Source organism: Oncorhynchus mykiss, chromosome 5, assembly GCF_013265735.2.
Source record: "Oncorhynchus mykiss isolate Arlee chromosome 5, USDA_OmykA_1.1, whole genome shotgun sequence".
Classification (NCBI taxonomy): domain Eukaryota; kingdom Metazoa; phylum Chordata; class Actinopteri; order Salmoniformes; family Salmonidae; genus Oncorhynchus; species Oncorhynchus mykiss.
The window spans coordinates 43,426,276-43,444,647 of NC_048569.1; the positions used below are offsets into that span (position 1 = coordinate 43,426,276).

Consider the following 18,372-nt stretch of genomic DNA (forward strand, 5'->3'; position numbering starts at 1 on the left):
GAATGTGATGTGATATGTATAGGACTTTTATTGTGATCCACCCATACCTGTGTTCTAATTGGCTACTGTATTAAAGCAAAGGCTTCTGGTTAGAAGACCAGTCAGAGCTGCCATGATCTAGTGTGTGGAGGTGTCACCATTCCCTCTCCCCATATTATTTATTTTATACCCCGTTATGTGTTATGCAGAGTCTCAGCATTAAAGTTTGCAGTCGAATGCACTGATGACGCATTGTCAGTGTTTGTCAACTACAAGACCTACAACCAACAGCCTTACAATGCTTTATAATGTGACATAAGTGCTTGAAATAAAATAAAAACACAGTACCTCCTGCAAGACTGCTTGGCCTGCACAATGTCCTTATGTCACACTGATTCGGCAAAATACAACTGAGATCATCAACTAGATTCTGCTGCAGGATTACTTTTTATTGAGCAGATGGCCGCGGGGCAGGAACATAATTACACAAATGTGTAGACTGAAAATTGACCAACCAGATACAATATTTGACTAAAACCTTGCTAACATTTGTATATGATCACGTGTCTCTCTATTATGAGTTATGAATACTTATGAATACTTGGCAACAGATTTCCTGGTGTTTTTACAGTCTTTTATGACCAACAATGAAAATTCTAAAAAGATTGCTTTGCTCAGAAAATTTGGGGTCCAAACAAAACCACCCCCGGGCCAAATTAGTCTCGCGGCCCACCAGTTGGGGAACCCTGTTGTATAATGTGACATAGCATAAGTGGTTCAAAGAAAAAGCAGAGTACACTGCTAAAATAAGGGTGCTTTTTGGTTCTATATAGAAACATTTCTTCTAGCAGAGTACAGGGACATCTCTCCCAACAGCAGTGGGTTTACAATAGAACATCCTGCTTTAAACAGCCTTTTCAGTGGCTAATCATTGAGCATGTTCAATGCCGCTCTGAACACAATGTACAATTACCCTACGTGACAATGTGTAATATAAACACTGTGGAGGTCTCAAACAAGAATAACCTACAGTACATGAAGCTAACTAGATATGTTCCAACACCCACATTAATATATGACTTTGAAGGAAAGGTATGCATTCAAAGTAGTATGCTAGTGTGGATATTGGAACATGTCTTCACCTCAAACATAACAATCCACATCGACATGTTCACTGGTTATATAGTATATTCACTGGGTGGCAGGTAGCCTAGTGGTTAGAGTGTTGGGCCAGTAACCGAAAGGTTGCTGGTTCAAATACCTGACAAGGTGAAAAATCTGTTAATAGGCACTTAACTCTAATTTGGGTGCCATACTAGTAAGTCTGACCCTGTAAAAGAACACATTTCACTGCATCTATCCGGTGTATGTCACAACATTATATATATTTTCTTCTCATAAATATATTCATGTGTTTATCATTGGTTATAGCAGCTAAGGCGCAGTGGTGTCTATCTGATGGGATGTTGTCGAGCTTCTTCTTATGATCATGACTGCAAACTTCTATTGCAAAATGATTATTTGCATTCTGGTCAAAGTGAGCCCATGCTTTGCTACGATTTTGTGTCAGAGCTCATGTCACTGCAGCTTAGGCTTCTGTTGGGAACCATGTTAAGGAGGAAAACAGATTGACCACACTGTTTCTCTTCCTCTGTTCTTTTAATAACTTAAAGTCCCAGTGCAGTCAAAATGTGCTTTTCCTGTATTTGATCTATATTTCCACACTATGAGGTTGGAATAATACTGGGAAATTGGGGAAATTATGATAATGTCCAATTAGTGTAAGATCTGTTTGAAAAGACTGCCCTAAATTTCAGCATATTTTGGTGGGAGGGGGTTCTGGCCCGCCTGGCGACATCACTACATGGTATAAATGAATAGACCAATAACAATGAGTTTCAAACCTCTCAATAACAGCTAGTTCTCAGGTTACATATCCCTCCCATGGGTTCATCCATTTAGGCACCTCACTCAGACCACTCCCAGACAGTCCTAGCAAAAGTCTTGCTTGAGACTTATTGACCATTTTAATTGAAGACCATCACAATAAGGTACTTAATTGTTACCCAGAAATGATTTGATAGAGATAAAAATGGCTGCATTGGACCTTAAACCCCTTACAGCTACCCCCCTACTTTTTTACATTTCCGCCTGAAGAAATACCCAAATCTAACTGCCTGTAGCTCAGGCCCAGGACCAAGGATATGCATATTCTTGGTTTCATTCGAAAGAAAACACTCTGAAGTTTGTGTAAATGTGAATTGAATGTAGGAGAATATAACACAATAGATCTGGTTTAGATAATACAATTTAAAAAACATATGTTTTTTCATTTTTATTGTTGTATCATCATCATCATCTTTAAAATGAACAAGACAAAACAAACATTCAGATAGGATGATGGGGACAATTTCAGTGAAAAACATAAGAGGGCAACAGTACTTGTGCAAAGTTTCAGAATGATAACTTCCAAAATGAGTGTGCAACATGACATTTATCATGAAGTCACCCAGGTGTCCCACACAAGTAGCCCAAATGTACCCAAGTGGCCAAATTGGTGAAGTTATACATTTTGAATGGAATAACTATATACAAAATACCAAAATGGTATTCTAACACATCCCCCCCCCCCCCAAAAAAAAAATAATTGAGAAAAAACATATATATACATTTACAAAATAACACTATTTGGATGACCCTCAGTCCTCTACACAATATTGTGCTGCTGATGCCAGGTGCCATAGCAGTCTCTTTCTGCTGTAAAGCAGAGGGTCACCAAGCATGTGGTACAGGTGATGGGGGACTTCATTTTGCAAAGAACACAGCGACGCCTCCATGCTGTGCCCTTTTGGCCCTGAGGCACATCCATGCCTGCAGAAATACATTTGGGCAGATGAACATCACTTGTGGCAGGAGCTGGATGAACCAGCATCAGTGGGGGATGAACACCTTGGCACTCGGGGCTCCCATTCGGAGTCAGTGTCACTGTGGAAGAAAATGTTCAGTTAGAATAGTTTCACATATGAGCCCTGTATCAACAGGTATAATAAACATATATATATAGAGTACAGGGAACGTAAGATTTAATATATTATTATAGACCTGCTAGATCTACTGTCTTTATTATATTACAACAGACCAGCTGTATCTACTGTCTCCATTTCACTTTGGCCATTGTTGTGGGCCTGCCCTCCCCTCAACAGCCTCAAATAGGCTATTTCATGTGGGGGTGGGGTGGGGTGGGGTGGAGCGGCAGACACACGCATCTCTGCCATGCTCCCTCTAATCCACAATATGTATATATACACACACAAACATAGACTATGGGTCATAAACATACCCCCACGCACAATGTATAGCCAACGTGTACTTTACACATCTCATTACATTTTTATATATTGCTACTAAGGAATGTTTAAAAATCACAACTAATATTTTATATTATTCATTTCAAACAGCAGCATTAGCATGAGAAGAACTTACCAGTCCAAAACGATGTCCTCTCCGTTCAAAAGATATTCCTCCATTTGGGAATCGCTAAATTAATCGTCCTCCAACAATCTCTGTCTCACTTTCCCGATCAATTTCTTCTAAAATTGTGTCTACATCTGTATATCTAGACTTAGATTTAGCTTTCCCTGACTTAGTCGCCATACTGATTGATATATAAACAGCTGAATATGCGCTTTACCAAAGCAATGCTGTGCGTAACATGCGTTGCTCCTTCCGGTATGAATCTTCAATGGCGAATGACCCTCTTTACACCGGAGTTTACTACATGGGTTGGTCTTCCAACACATAAACATTACATATTGCCGTTTACCTCAGCTCCTTGGCTATCTACCCAGCTATATTTCAAGACGATCAGTGGTCATTGGGTTAAAATACAGTCAATCAACGAAACAGCGTTCATATCATTGGTGCACAATGATGTCATTACTTGTTGTCTTCAAATCGGTTTATTTCAGTCAATACGTCCCGCGAAATGACCCATCAGGTTTGGTTGTGTTACAAACAAACCAGTTGATTGCAATGAAACCAAACATGACTGGAAAAGTCAAGTTTAGTGTGTGTATTTACATCGAATGTCGTCGAAAATGGAATGAGACGGAATTCACGACAAGCGGTTCACAAAATGTTTCGTGTTAGGCTATAAAAATTGATTTTATCAAACAAAAGACCATTCATTGTGTAACAATGAGCATTGGGATTGCAAACAGAGGAAGATCGTCAAAGGTAAACGGTTTAGTTTATTGCAATTTGTGATGTTACGCCTGTGCTGGTTGAAATTGTTTTTTTTGAATGGGGCTTTGTTCTCAGATAATCGCATCGTATTCTTTCGCAGTAGATCATTTTTAAAAATCTGACAACGCAGTTGGATTAGCAAGATTCTAGGCTTTCGACCCATGTGAGACACTTGTATTTTCATTAATGTTTAATATGACTATTTATGTAGCGATCATCGTATGTTGTTGAATTTAATCCCGCTAACGGGTTCGTGCGCAGAGAGGTTAAACAAGTCTCATCGGCAGCAAACTTTCAAAACAAACGTGATAACTTAGCAACAGGATTCAACTGTTTTAAAATGAGACTGCAATAAATAGCATTATACACTCACTGTTTTATGCATTAAGATGACTGTAGATCATGGAGCTGATAACATTATTGAAACTGCTTACATGTCTGATATAAATGAATTGCACCGCACCCCTTGCATGAAGAAACAGCTTCAGGTCCTGTTTTATATGCATTCCATATATTTAATGTGAATTTCTGGAGATGTAGCTACTAGCCAAGATGAAGATGGAAATTCAGGGGATGTTAGAGGAAGGGAGGCGTCTGTGAGCTCAATCTTTTGATTCTGGGGCATTTTTGGGGCATGGAGATGAATAAATGTTAGTGTAATGAGGTAGGTTAGCCTTGAATAACCTATTTCAGACTTAAATATGCCACTGACAGATGCTGTGCACCATCCCCATTTCCTTCTACCTAAACCCTCACCACACCACAGATGGGCCCCAGGGTCATATTCACTAGGGCACATCATAGCAAAACATTTTGCTATATTTGTCTATTAAAAATGAAAATGTCTTATTGGACATGTTCAGGAAAGGTAGTCCCTCTCGGTTTCACTACATTTTCTTCCGCTTGGTGCCTAATGAACGACCCAGAACACACCGGAACAGATGTTGGTGACCAGGGGAACGTGATTAGAGCTGTGTCTGTGACTGAATTAGAATAAGTTAATTGAATTGGTTAATCTTATCTAATTTACAATAATCACATCACTGCAGCTGGTGTGTTCCAGTGCATGCTAATTAATGCAAATGAGATGTTGGGGATAGAGCAGTGGCTGACAGTGACAGGGCGGTATCGCTATGGACAACCAGACAAAGACAGAGGAGTTCCACTTAGAAAGATAGCCTGAGCAACAACCTACTACTTATTAACCTTTTGTAATACTTTATAGCCTGCAGTTATAATGCAGTATAATGCAGTTATGATAAAGAAAATGTACTGAAGAATATTATTTTGTTATACAGAAAAATCTAATCATGGTGTACACATGAAGGAATATGCTAGCCTTAGTTATACAGTAACCTTATCTATTAAAGCAGGTAGTGTATGTGTGTAGTACGGCCAGTTAATGGGTTATGTCTATCAGCTTTCATGGCACCTGCACAAAGCCCCTCTAGATCTATTTATATCTGTTCAAATGCACCTCAAGGATTTTAAAAACATGGGATCAGAGCTTGTTCTGTATGAGAATTATGAGAGAGTTTATGTCTCTCTTCCCTTCAGCACTGCTCAGTCCCCCAGTGAATGGAACTAATTAATAATAGATAGATAATAAATAAATTAAAATGTTCTGTCATCATGGGGCGAGGCTGCCCCGACCATGCACCACTTCAATAGGAAGTTAAGTTAGGACAGTTTGATTGATAGGTCTGACTGAGAGGCTCATACTCTGTTCCAATAGGCCAATACTGAGAGGCCCAGGCTCTGAATCTCACTGTTATTTACCCCCATCCCAAGGTTATAACTGGAGGGGAAAAAAACTGTATGCCTAAATTGTTTAACCTGTTACAAAGGCGAAGCCTATATGGTAAATCATGGCTGGCATTGTTTATAATCTGCCACAATAGAAATGTGCCGCTATAGGAGGGGATAGTAGGACAAGGCTATCTTAATGTGAACATGATGGAAGTTAAATAGATAACATGATGGAAGTTAAATATTAATTATTTAATAAAAAACGAAAAATTGTGACTGTGTGACTAAGATGACTGACTAAAATTAGCCTAAAATTGTCCAGGGTTTTAGTTAACTGATATTAACTCAAACTAAAAAGGATGAAATTATAAAAATGTAAATGTGACTAAGACTAAAAAATGTATTTTAGTCAAAAGACCAAATCTAAAATAGTTACCAAAATTAACACTGTTATGGCCCCAGGCAGTCCCATATAAATTACAGAGATGTCTATTTTAATTGATAGGTTTTGATTATAGGTGTGCTGAGGTTGGGATTTATTGTCATAAATCTTTCCCAGGAGGCAGCGCTACAGAGTGGTCACTAGCTGGCACAGCCATAAAGTCATAAAATACGATTTTAAACCTAACCCTGAATTAAAACAACGAACCCCTTTGAAAATGGCCTATATGGCATCAATACGAGTCAGAAACATTTACTCTAGTGTCAAAATGTACTACAAAGTGTAAATAGGATAATTTTGGTCTAAAATGGAATTTGGAATCTCAGTGTCACAAGTAAATAACGGTTGTGTTTGGATTACAGTTATGTCAAAAAAAATCATGCCTCCTTTTGCCAAGCTCTACGTTCAAATTCCCTTTCCGCTTCCCTTCATTGAATGGGGCTCATTCTTTTCATTGCACAAAACCAACACGTTCAAAAGATCACGGCCAGTTGAGACTGAAAAGCCCTATACGGATCAACCATGCAATGCATGCTTCCAGCAAGATGCACAGCCAAAATCTATGGTTTGCATTCCCTGCCGCATGACCGTATCATGCGGAATAGGTGGTTGGAGTTCGTTGGTCCCCAGTGGTGGTGAGTATACCGGTAGCTAGACCAAATATGCATATGTTTATGTATATTTTGATAATTATTATCACTATCATCTAGATTAGAATGTATGTTTTAGCACGATGTTCCAAATGCCTGCATCTCAAGAATCAAGTTTTATTTATTTTTTCTGTTTTTATGAGTGTTTGTGTTTTTGGTTTCGTCTCCTTTGCTCCTTCTGTGCTGTGTACACTGCACACCTTCCCATTCCCACAGACACCAAGCGCCTCCCGTGCCACTCACAACAAAGACGAAATATAATATTCTTGAGACATTATTTGACTGTAATAGAGGAGAACGTAACCTTTGCAATGATTCCCTTTTTATGTCTCAACTCCCAAAAGTTTGCCCTACTAAAACGGGAGTATGAATTCATTTTCAGTTTCTATCGTGCGCAGCATTGCAGTACCACTAGCAGAATTTTAGCCAAACTGTCTAGTCTGTGTTTTATAAATGTGCAATGAGCATAAAAAATATGCATTTACATTTATATAAGGAATTGGCAACTCGTTCTCATAAGTAAACATCCGGCCGTGATTGGGAGTCCCATAGGGCGGCGCACAACGGGCCCAGTGTCGTCCGGGGTAGGCCGTCAATGTAAATAAGAATATGTCCTTAATTAACTGACTTGCCTAGTTAAATAAAGAAAATACAATAATCATCTTATCCAGGTAGGCCACTTGATTTCAACATCTCAACAAAGTGAACAGGCTATTGTAGCGACATTGTTCAAACAGTTGGAGACAGACAGAATGGTGTATTCATAGCAGTTCAACTGTTCTGTTCTGCAAGAAAATAGATCCAAGTTGACTAGGCTTAAAATATAAAGACTAGCTGGCTACTCACTAGCAGTTATGCTTGAGAGATTGCTTATGAAACCTTTGTTAATTTTCTATATTGCCTGCGACCAGCAGTTGGTCAGTTAGTGAATGTGCATGGTTATTGTTCAATTTGTAACAAAATTAGCATTTTCATAGACTTGAAAGACAGATCATTAATTATTGCAAAAAAGCAGGTTAAACTATTTTGATTATTAGTGGGTCTTATGCTTGACGGCTTATATTTAGTTTAGGTATAATTTTATAAACTCTGAATTAATTAGATTATTCCCGACTGTTTGAAATGCAGTGTATTGACTTTTAATTGTGCAACAACGCTCATTTAGAGAGAAAAAAAAAAAATCAAGCTACAATATATATTGTGATTCGCCCATTAGTTTGAAAAAAAATTGAGATATGATTTCTAGTCCACATCGCCCGGCCCTACTATCATTGCTAGCATAGCTGACATTAGCTAGCTAGCTACCAACTACCTAGCTATATACTTAACTAGCTAGCTACCTAGCTAGCTGGCTAATGTTAGCGTACATCAATACAACTCAGATTTGGCTTGGAAACACGATAACATTGAAAAAGGAGACAAATAATTAGTAGGAAAACCATTTATCACGATGTCGCCAGATTGAATGTAGATGCAGTATAACTTTAGCCAGCTAACTAAGTCTGAGGGGACCACCGTATTTTAGCTAGCTAAGATTAGCATTGTTAGCTTTTATGATTATCTTTGATAGTAACAGTAATGGCAACAATGCCATCTCTCTAAAGTAAATTCGACGACATCTTAATATGGCAGTTGTTTCCTACTAATTATTTTCCTACTTTAGCAATGTCATATTTTTATGCCACTAAATTAGTGTAATTTAGACAAAACAGTCACATTAGCCTCTGAGGTGCAACCCATGTCTAGGGCACAAATATATATTGGATGCAGCTATAGTGGTACTAGCTAACTCGTGTCTGACCACAATAGTGTACTAACTAGCAGCAACAAACTCAAACCAACCCAGTACTAAAGCAAAACATATCACAGTTGGTTGCGTAGTGTAACGGCACCACCGGCCTGAATACAATCCAATCTGGAGCCAGTCAGACTACGTCTGTAAAGCATATAATTAGCTTCCAAACAAGATTACGTTATTTCTCGAGCTATGTTTATAATTAAAGGATAATGACAACCGTTTACCCTGTTTTTCTGTTAGACAAGTACACCGTTGGGTGCCTGATTGATCCCCTGGCCATGAATGGAAGCTGGGACCTACCAGAAGGAGCAAAGATGAGTATCCTAACATGTCCAGTAATGTGATTTCAATGGTTTAGCAACCTCCAAAAATAATTTCATTCACTGTTATCTTGCTATTTTCACAGCTTGTCAGGCAAGACCTCAGACTAAAAGTGTGCCAGAGTCTCCCACAACTCTTATGAAAAGGACACGCCATCATGAGGCCTCTGATAGTGACCTGAGTTAATTCCCTGATGACACAGACACTTTCATCAACAGCGACAGGTAATGTGTGTTATATGGAATGTTAAAATTTACCACTTGGCTGTCTAATATATCAACATGTCAGAGGCCCTCTCATTCAACACCACCTCATAAGATTGCCTGCTGCAGTTGTTCAAGAGATTTATAGTTTGCAGCTGAACATGCAGCATAGAGAATACCAGCAAGGGGGCCCTGATCAGCATCATGCAGACTTCGCTGTGAGCATTCCTACGAATGGAACAGTCAGCCACATGTTGGCAAGTATCCGGACATTAACCTTCACAAATACAGAAGGTAACCCACTTCATTACATTTGATAACCCAATTGTGAAACGTATTTTATGTAAACTGATATTATTTTCTGCTTCTTTTCTACTTCTTAGATGAAAATAATGTCCAGGCCTGGTGGAACAAGCTTAATGCTTGTTCACCATTATGTTTCACTTCCCATTTTATGATATTTATTTAATTTACTTTACCTTTATTTAACTAGGCAAGTCAGTTAAGAACAAATTCTTATTTTCAATGACTGCCTAGGAACTGCCTTGTTCAGGGGCAGAACAACAGATTTTTACCTTGTCAGCTCGGGGATTCGATCTTGCAATCTTTCGGTTACTAGTCCAAAGCTCTAACCACTAGGCTACCTGCCGCCGATATCTGAAGTGAAACAGAAAGGTGAACACAACGATCAGGTTGGTTCCACCAGGCTCATCATAACCACCATTGATAATGGTGTGTGTGTGTGTGTGTGTGTGTGTGTGTGTGTGTGTGTGTGTGTGTGTGTGTGTGTGTGTGTGTGTGTGTGTGTGTGTGTGTGAGAGAGACCGACCAGTATCTATGATGAGGAGCCAAGCGCTGATCTATGCTGCTATGGGGGCTCTGGCAAAGTGCTCACCAAAGTATTCATACCCCTTGACTTATTCCACATTTGTTGTGTTACAGCCTGAATTCTAAATTGATTAAAGAGATGTTTTTCTCACCTGTCTACACGCATAATGACAAAGTGAAAACATGTTTAGAATTTTTTTGGAAATGTATTGGAAATAAAATACAAAAATATATAATTTTACATAAGTATTCACATCCCTGAGTCAATACTTTGTAGAAGCACCTTTGGCAGCAATTACACCTGTGAGGCTTTATGGGTAAGTCTCTAAGAGCTTTCCACACCTGGATTGTGCAACATTTGCCTATTACTATTTTAAAATGTTTTCAAGCTCTGTCAAATTGGAGTAGTACACAGTGTTGTATGAGATCTTCAGTTTCTTGGTAATTTCTCACATGGGATAGCCTTCATTTCTCAGAACATGAATAGACTGACGAGTTTCAGAAGAAAGTTATTTGTTTCTGGCCATTTTGAGCCTGTAATCGAACCCATAAATGCTGAAAAGTACAGTCAATAACACAATAGAAAAATCTATGTACAGTGTGTGCAAATGTAGAAGAGTAGGGAAGGCAATAAATAGGCCATAGAGGCCGAAATAATAACAATTTTGCATTAACATTGGAGTGATACATGTGAAGATGATGATGTGCAAGTAGAGATACTGGGGTGCAAAAGAGCAAGAAGATAAATAGCAATATGGGGAGGAGGTAGTTGGGTGTGCTATTTACAGATTGGCTGTGTACAGGTACAGTCATCGATGAGCTGCTCTGACAGCTGATGCTTAAAATTAGAGAGGGAGATAAGACTCCAGCTTCAGTGATTTTTGCAATTTGTTTGTCATTGGCAGCAGACAACTGGAAGGAAAGGCGGCCAAAGGAAGTGGCTTTGGGGATGACCAGTGCAATTATACCTGCTGGAGCGCGTGCTATGGGTGGGTGTTGCTATGGTGAACAGTGAGCTGGGATAAGGTGGGGCTTTACCTAGCAAAGATTTATAGATGACCTGGAGCCAGTGGGTTTGGCGATGAATATGTAGCGAGAGCCAGCCAGCGAGAGCATACAGGTCGCAGTGGTGGGTAGTATATGGGGCTTTGGTGACAAAACGGATGGCACTGTGATAGAATACATCCAGTTTGCTGAGTAGTGTTGGAGGCTATTTTGTAAATTACATTGCCGAAGTCAAGGAACGGTAGGATAGTCAGTTTTACAAGGGTATGTTTGGCAGCATGAGTGAAGGAGTGAAAATATATACAGTGGGGAGAACAAGTATTTGATAACCTGCTAAATTGGCAGTGTTTCCTACTTACAAAGCATGTAGAGGTCTGTAATTTTTATCATAGGTATACTTCAACTGTGAGAGACGGAATCTAAAACAAAAATCCAGAAAATCACATTGTATGATTTTTAAGTAATTAATTTGCATTTTATTGCATGACATAAGTATTTGATACATCAGAAAAGCAGAACTTAATATTTGGTACAGAAACCTTTGTTTGCAATTACAGAGATCATACGTTTCCTGTAGTGGCCTAGCCAGTCTCCAGACCTGAAACCAATAGAAAATCTTTGGAGGGAGCTGAAAGTCCGTATTGCCCAGCGATAGCCCCGAAACCTGAAGGATCTGGAGAAGGTCTGTATGGAGGAGTGGGCCAAAATCCCTGCTGCAGTGTGTGCAAACCTGGTCAAGAACTACAGGAAACTTATTAGACAACTTTTACTTGTATTGTCTTGATAAAGTATTGAATTGAAAGGTATCAGTCAATATGGGGAGGGAACTCGTGTTGTATACGGGACATCATACAGGAAGGTATGACCACTCTGACATGTTTGCCAAGGTAGCCCCATTACCACCAGACAAAATGCCGATAGGCACAGTGTCTGTATCGTCTGGGAATGAAAGGTGCACGTTGTTATATTAGCAGAACACTACTTCTATGGCATTATGTAAAAGGTTGTTTAAACTACATGGACCTGTTACTACATTTGAAAGTTATCAGAACACTTAGTTTAGAACAGGGATCATCAACTAGATTCAGCAGCAGGCAAAACATTTTATTGAGTGGATGGTTGGGGGGGTTGGAAGATAATTACAAAAAAATGTTTAGATTGCAAATTGACCGAAAGAAGCCCAAACAGATATAACATTTGACTAAAACATAGTAATTTCTCTATACGAAATACTTGGGAATATATTTCCAAAATTAAAATCATTTGGTGATGATTTCCTGGTGTTTTTACAGTCTTTCATATTTGGGGAACCCTGGTTTTGAAATATCTACATAAATGATATATTACTCTGTAGGCTACTGACCCATTCAAACCACACTCAAGCCAACTCACGTTTGGCTTCTGTCATGGCCGCCAGAATGTTTTGAGGAGCAAGCCAAAAAAATTGGCCAAATCAGCAGGGGCAGTTCCTCATTAACCCTAACCTTAATGTCACGTTCTGACCTCTATTTCCGTTGTTTTTGTATTTATTTAGTATGGTCAGGGCGTGAGTTGGGTGGGTAGTCTATGTTTGTTTTTCTATGTTTTGGGGCAGTTCTATGTTTTCGGCCTAGTATGGTTCTCAATCAGAGGCAGGTGTCATTAGTTGTCTCTGATTGAGAATCATACTTAGGTAGCCTGGGTTTCACTGTGTGTTTGTGGGTGATTGTTCCTGTCTTTGTGTAGTGTTCACCAGATAGGCTGTATTAGGTTTTGAGTTCTCACGTTTCTTGTTTTTCCGTTAGTTTGTTCATGTATAGTGTCGTAAATAAAATACAATGAACAACCACCACGCTGCGTTTTGGTCCGCCTCAACTTCACAACAAGAGAATCGTTACAGAATCACCCACCACAACAGGACCAAGCGGTGTGGTAATGGGCAAAGGAGAAAGCAGCAGCAGGAGCAGCGCGAGGAGGTATGGACATGGGAGGACGAATTAGACGGTAAAGGACCTTGGGCTCAGCCAGGAGAATATCGCCGCCCCAAGGAAGAACGGGAGGCGGCGAAAGCGGAGAGGCGCTGGTACGAGGAGGCAGCGCGGCGTCGTGGATGGAAGCCCGGGAGTCAGCCCCAAATTTCTTGGGGGGGGGCTAACAGGGAGTATGGCTACGCCAGGTAGGAGACCTGAGCCAACTTCCTGTGGTTACCGGAGAGCTAGAGAGACCGGGCAGGCACCGTGTTATGCTGTGGAGCGCACGGTGTCCCCAGTGCGGGTGCACAGCCCGGTGCGGTACATTCCAGCTCCGCGTATCGGCCGGGCTAGAGTGGGCATCGAGCCAAGTGCCATGAAGCCGGCTCTACGCATCTGGTCTCCAGTGCGTCTCCTTGGGCCGGCTTACATGGCACCAGCCTTGCGCACGGTGTCCCCGGTTCGCCTGCATAGCCCAGTGCGGGCTATTCCACCTCGCCGCACTGGCAGGGCGACCGGGACCATTCAACCGGGTAAGGTTGGGCAGGCTCGGTGCTCAAGAGCTCCAGTGCGCCTGCACGGCCCGGTCTATCCGTCACCACCTCCACACCCCAGCCCTCCGGTGGCAGCTCCCCGTACCAGGCTGTCTCTCCGGCCCATCCGTCCAGAGCCTTCCTCCTCTCCAGCTCTGCCGGAGCCTCCCGCCTGTCCGGCGCCTCTGCCGGAGCCTCCCGCCTGTCCGGCGCCTCTGCCGGAGCCTCCCGCCTGTCCGGCGCCTCTGCCGGAGCCTCCCGCCTGTCCGGCGCCTCTGCCGGAGCCTCCCGCCTGTCCGGCGCCTCTGCCGGAGCCTCCCGCCTGTCCGGCGCCTCTGCCGGAGCCTCCCGCCTATCCGGCGCCTCTGCCGGAGCCTCCCGCCTGTCCGGCGCCTCTGCCGGAGCCTCTCGCCTGCCCGGCGCCGCTGCCGGAGCCTCCCGCCTGCCCGGCGCCTCTGCCGGAGCCTCCCGCCTGTCCGGCGCCTCTGCCGGAGCCTCCCGCCTGTCCGGCGCCGCTGCCGGAGCCTCCCGCCTGTCCGGCGCCGCTGCCGGAGCCTCCCGCCTGTCCGGCGCCGCTGCCGGAGCCTCCCGCCTGTCCGGCGCCTCTGCCGGAGCCTCCCGCCTGTCCGGCGCCTCTGCCGGAGCCTCCCGCCTGTCCGGCGCCTCTGCCGGATCCTCCCGCCTGTCCGGCGCCTCTGCCGGAGCCTCCCGCCTGTCCGGCGCCGCTGCCGGAGCCTCCCGCCTGTCCGGCGCCGCTGCCGGAGCCTCCCGCCTGTCCGGCGCCGCTGCCGGAGCCTCCCGCCTGTCCGGCGCCGCTGCCGGAGCCTCCCGCCTGCCCGGCGCCTCTGCCGGAGCCCCTCTGTCCCGAGCAGCTGCCCCTCTGTCCCGAGCAGCTGCCCCTCTGTCCCGAGCAGCTGCCCCTCTGTCCCGAGCAGCTGCCCCTCTGTCCCGAGCAGCTGCCCCTCTGTCCCGAGCAGCTGCCCCTCTGTCCCAAGCAGCCCCTCTGTCCAGTGGGGTCATTGAGAGGGGTGGGCAGGGTGAGTAAGCCACGGAGGCGGACAATAAGGCGGACTAGGACAATGGCGAAGTGGGGTCCGCGTCCCGCGCCAGAGCCGCCACCGCGGACAGACGCCCACCCAGACCCTCCCCTATAGGTCAAGGTTTTGCGGCCGGAGTCCGCACCTTTGGGGGGGGGTACTGTCACGTTCTGACCTCTATTTCCGTTGTTTTTGTATTTATTTAGTATGGTCAGGGCGTGAGTTGGGTGGGTAGTCTGTTTGTTTTTCTATGTTTTGGGGCAGTTCTATGTTTTCGGCCTAGTATGGTTCTCAATCAGAGGCAGGTGTCATTAGTTGTCTCTGATTGAGAATCATACTTAGGTAGCCTGGGTTTCACTGTGTTTGTGGGTGATTGTTCCTGTCTTTGTGTAGTGTTCACCAGATAGGCTGTATTAGGTTTTGAGTTCTCACGTTTCTTGTTTTTCCGTTAGTTTGTTCATGTATAGTGTCGTAAATAAAATACAATGAACAACCACCACGCTGCGTTTTGGTCCGCCTCAACTTCACAACAAGAGAATCGTTACACTTAAGCACACTGCTAACCCAAAATCCTAACCATAACCTTAAATATGTTTTTCATTTAATTTTTATGATCTAGACAATTTTGACTTTGCAGCTGGCCCATCTAGCGGAAATCTGCCTCTAGGGCAAGATTCATGACAATAAACGTCAACCTGCTACAGTATCTATGTTGGTATGTCCTTTACGACTCCAGAGGGTAGGAATGATGTGAATGTGCATGCTGATGCAAACGCCCTTGGGCCAAATATTACCCAAGCACAGGGAGGATAACCTGCCATAAACAAAAGCTGTGTATACATTGATAAAATACATTTTCTATAAAACAGACCGTAAAAGTTCTGTATCTATCCAATAAGATTATTTTCTACAGAATTATTAATTAACTTATCTCCAAAAAAAGAACAAGGTAGGCAAAAATTCTAAATCAGATCCCCCGGTCAAACATAGTTGAACATCAACTCAGCGTTACAGAGATTTATCATCTCTAATTATCTCAACAGGATACTGGTTGTCAGACAAACTCAATCTGTTGTAGATAAACTGGAAAAACACAACCCTGAGGAAAAACAAGGGTGAAGGTGGAAAACGAGAGAGAGAAAGAGAGCGACGGGGTAGATAGAGGGGTGAGGCATAGAGAGAAAGAGAGGAGGGGAAAGAGAGGGGTAGTGATGGAGAGAAATAAGAGGAAAACAAACTGAGCTATGTGGGTTAAAGGTAGACTCAGCGATATGACTTAGATGCAGAAATTAAACAGCATAGTGGGTCAATTTCAACAACAACTAAGAGTGTTGAAGTGCGAGGCTCAACTTATCTGCTGTTTATGTGCCCTGGCTGCCACGCTGTGAACAGCGTGAAGTGCACTTGTGCAGATACTGTGTGTGACTATGTGAGAGCGTCTTGTATCTTTCATATCTGCGATTCTGCTCGTGGCAATGTAATTTGTCTATCTTTTAAGCGGGGACATTAGCAGTAAAACTATGTATCTCTCTTTTTCAAACAAGAATCCTCTCTTGTACTGGGTGTGTGCTTATAGTGCATAGTGCATGCATGTCAGGTCATACATTAGATAAGTCAAACAGAGACAGTGATGCTGGTGTTCCAACATTTTCAGTCTCCTTTTACTGTTTTTCTTTCACTTAAACATAGCTTTTGAGTCTTGACACATGTACAGAGACATGCTTTCATCCTGCGCAGGTCTGACGATAAATCAGGGCTTGGCCGACAGCCCCCAGAAGGCATTGCACAGGATACCGCCCATCCATGTGAGCGAGAGAGCGGGGGGACGTTGGGAGATTATGTCTGTGTCTGAAACGGCACACTATAGTGCACTACTTTTGACCAGAGCCCTATGGGCCCTGGTCAAAAGCAGCGCACTACATAGGGAATAGGGTGCCTTTTGGGGACGCACACAGCCTATCATTGTGTTATTTTATGGCTCTGTACTCTTGAGTGTGTGGAGCCCTGGGGCCCTGAATGAGTATTTACTACTCCTTTCCACCCCTACTCTACCCTGTCATGGCCTGGCCTGGACATGCGTGCGACGCACTGTGATGGCACCTTCTGCCAATATTCACAGAACTGTTGTTGTCTTGTCTTTTAAAGCATACTAACGCATACTATTTTCACTTTGACTGGGGCAAGCTGAAGCTTCCCTTTTTAGATATCAATCCCAGACATCTGCCTCAGAGGAAAATACCCTTTCTAATCTCACCAGCCACTTCGATTAGTGTATATGAAGGAAGGAAATCTCCTCTCCGGTGCACTATTCATAATGTAATGTCAAAAGCATGCCAAATGCATAAAGCCTTCCCTGGTCTACAGTGAGAGTATACTGTACATCTGTATATGCATAAATGTTTATCTAAATCATTGGTGACTGACCGTCTGGTGGCTGCGGTCACAGTAGCGCAGCCCGAAGTAGTCTGTCTCTGCCAGGTTCACATGGTTGAACACAAAGTCCAGCACCACCGACCCCTTAGTGGACTTCTGTGTAACACAAGAGGTTAGGAATTAGTGTCTCAGTCACATTCAAATGTGTTGCCAAGCAAAGCCATTCTCAAGTAGATGTCAGTGTTTTTAATTGACAGAATATAAGATGGGTGACAGTCATATTATACTGTAGCTATTAATGCATTCTGAAGCAACATGTGAAGTATTCTGAAATACCATGGTGGACTTCTGTATGGACAGTCATTTTTTGAAGAATAAATAGTTTCAACGATATATGGCATACAGCAGTGGTCACCAACCGGTCGACCACGTTCCATCCGGTCGACTGGTCCATCTCCAAGGCATTCCTAGTCGGTCACCAAACATTTCTGTAAAAACCCCAACCATAAAGCCATGCGTTCCTATTTTTTTTGTTTTTTGTTTCGTGCTGTTAGGGGTAGGTGCACTTGATTCCGCAGCCCTAGCGCCGGGAAGGCAAAATGTTCCCATACATAACCATTTAATGTGTCTGAAGGTCGAACTCCCAGAGAGAAAATCAAGTGCACCTAGAGGCCTACCTTTGGCCAATCGGATAGCTCAGAACACCGTGTCTGCACAGTTTCCTCACACTATAGACTGTAAAAATACTTTTAAAACCATGACTATAGAGAGACTCAACGAATACAGCAAAAGTCTGCTGTTTTTACGTGTATGTTTTAAGTTGTTATTCAGCACTGTCACCACTTTGTTCAACACCATCATAAGCCACAAAATGCGGGTTCTCCCAGCTTCCACAAGCGACAACCAGCGCTGCAGCTGCAATGAAGGAGTTTAAGCAAAGTGTTCAGGTCAGCTTGAGTTGTAATTATTAGCGGCTTCTGTCTTTTTTAATATCAAGGGATATTTCACTTTCTCTGGTCATAGGAGAAACATGAATTGGTGCATGAGGTTACTAGCTGGAAGACTGTCCCCTTTTCTCAGCGGAGGGAAGGAGGGTGGAGTAACGACGAGTCGGGTGAGAGGCAACCATCAGTCCAGTAAAAAACATATTTAAAAATGTTTTAAATAAGCAAATTATCATGCTTACTTAGCTGTGCCTCACAAGTAATACAACACATTATTACCAGTGTGATCATATACCTACATTTAAAAAATATAATT

The 18,372-nt window shown here is 42.9% G+C and overlaps 1 protein-coding gene across 5 annotated transcripts in view; it reads right to left on the reverse strand.

Moving 5' to 3' along the window:
• Positions 1-18,372, reverse strand: part of LOC110523902 (band 4.1-like protein 4) — an 85,001-nt gene that overhangs the window by 36,684 nt on the left and 29,945 nt on the right. For 4 of the 5 annotated variants that reach the window (XM_021603035.2, XM_021603036.2, XM_021603034.2 and 1 more), the window contains exon 3: positions 17,164-17,268. In XM_021603035.2, coding sequence (XP_021458710.1) covers positions 17,164-17,268 — 105 coding nt within the window. Of the gene's footprint in view, positions 1-9,163; positions 9,299-17,163; positions 17,269-18,372 lie in introns of those variants that run through there. The other variant, XM_036977627.1, reaches the window with a different exon arrangement.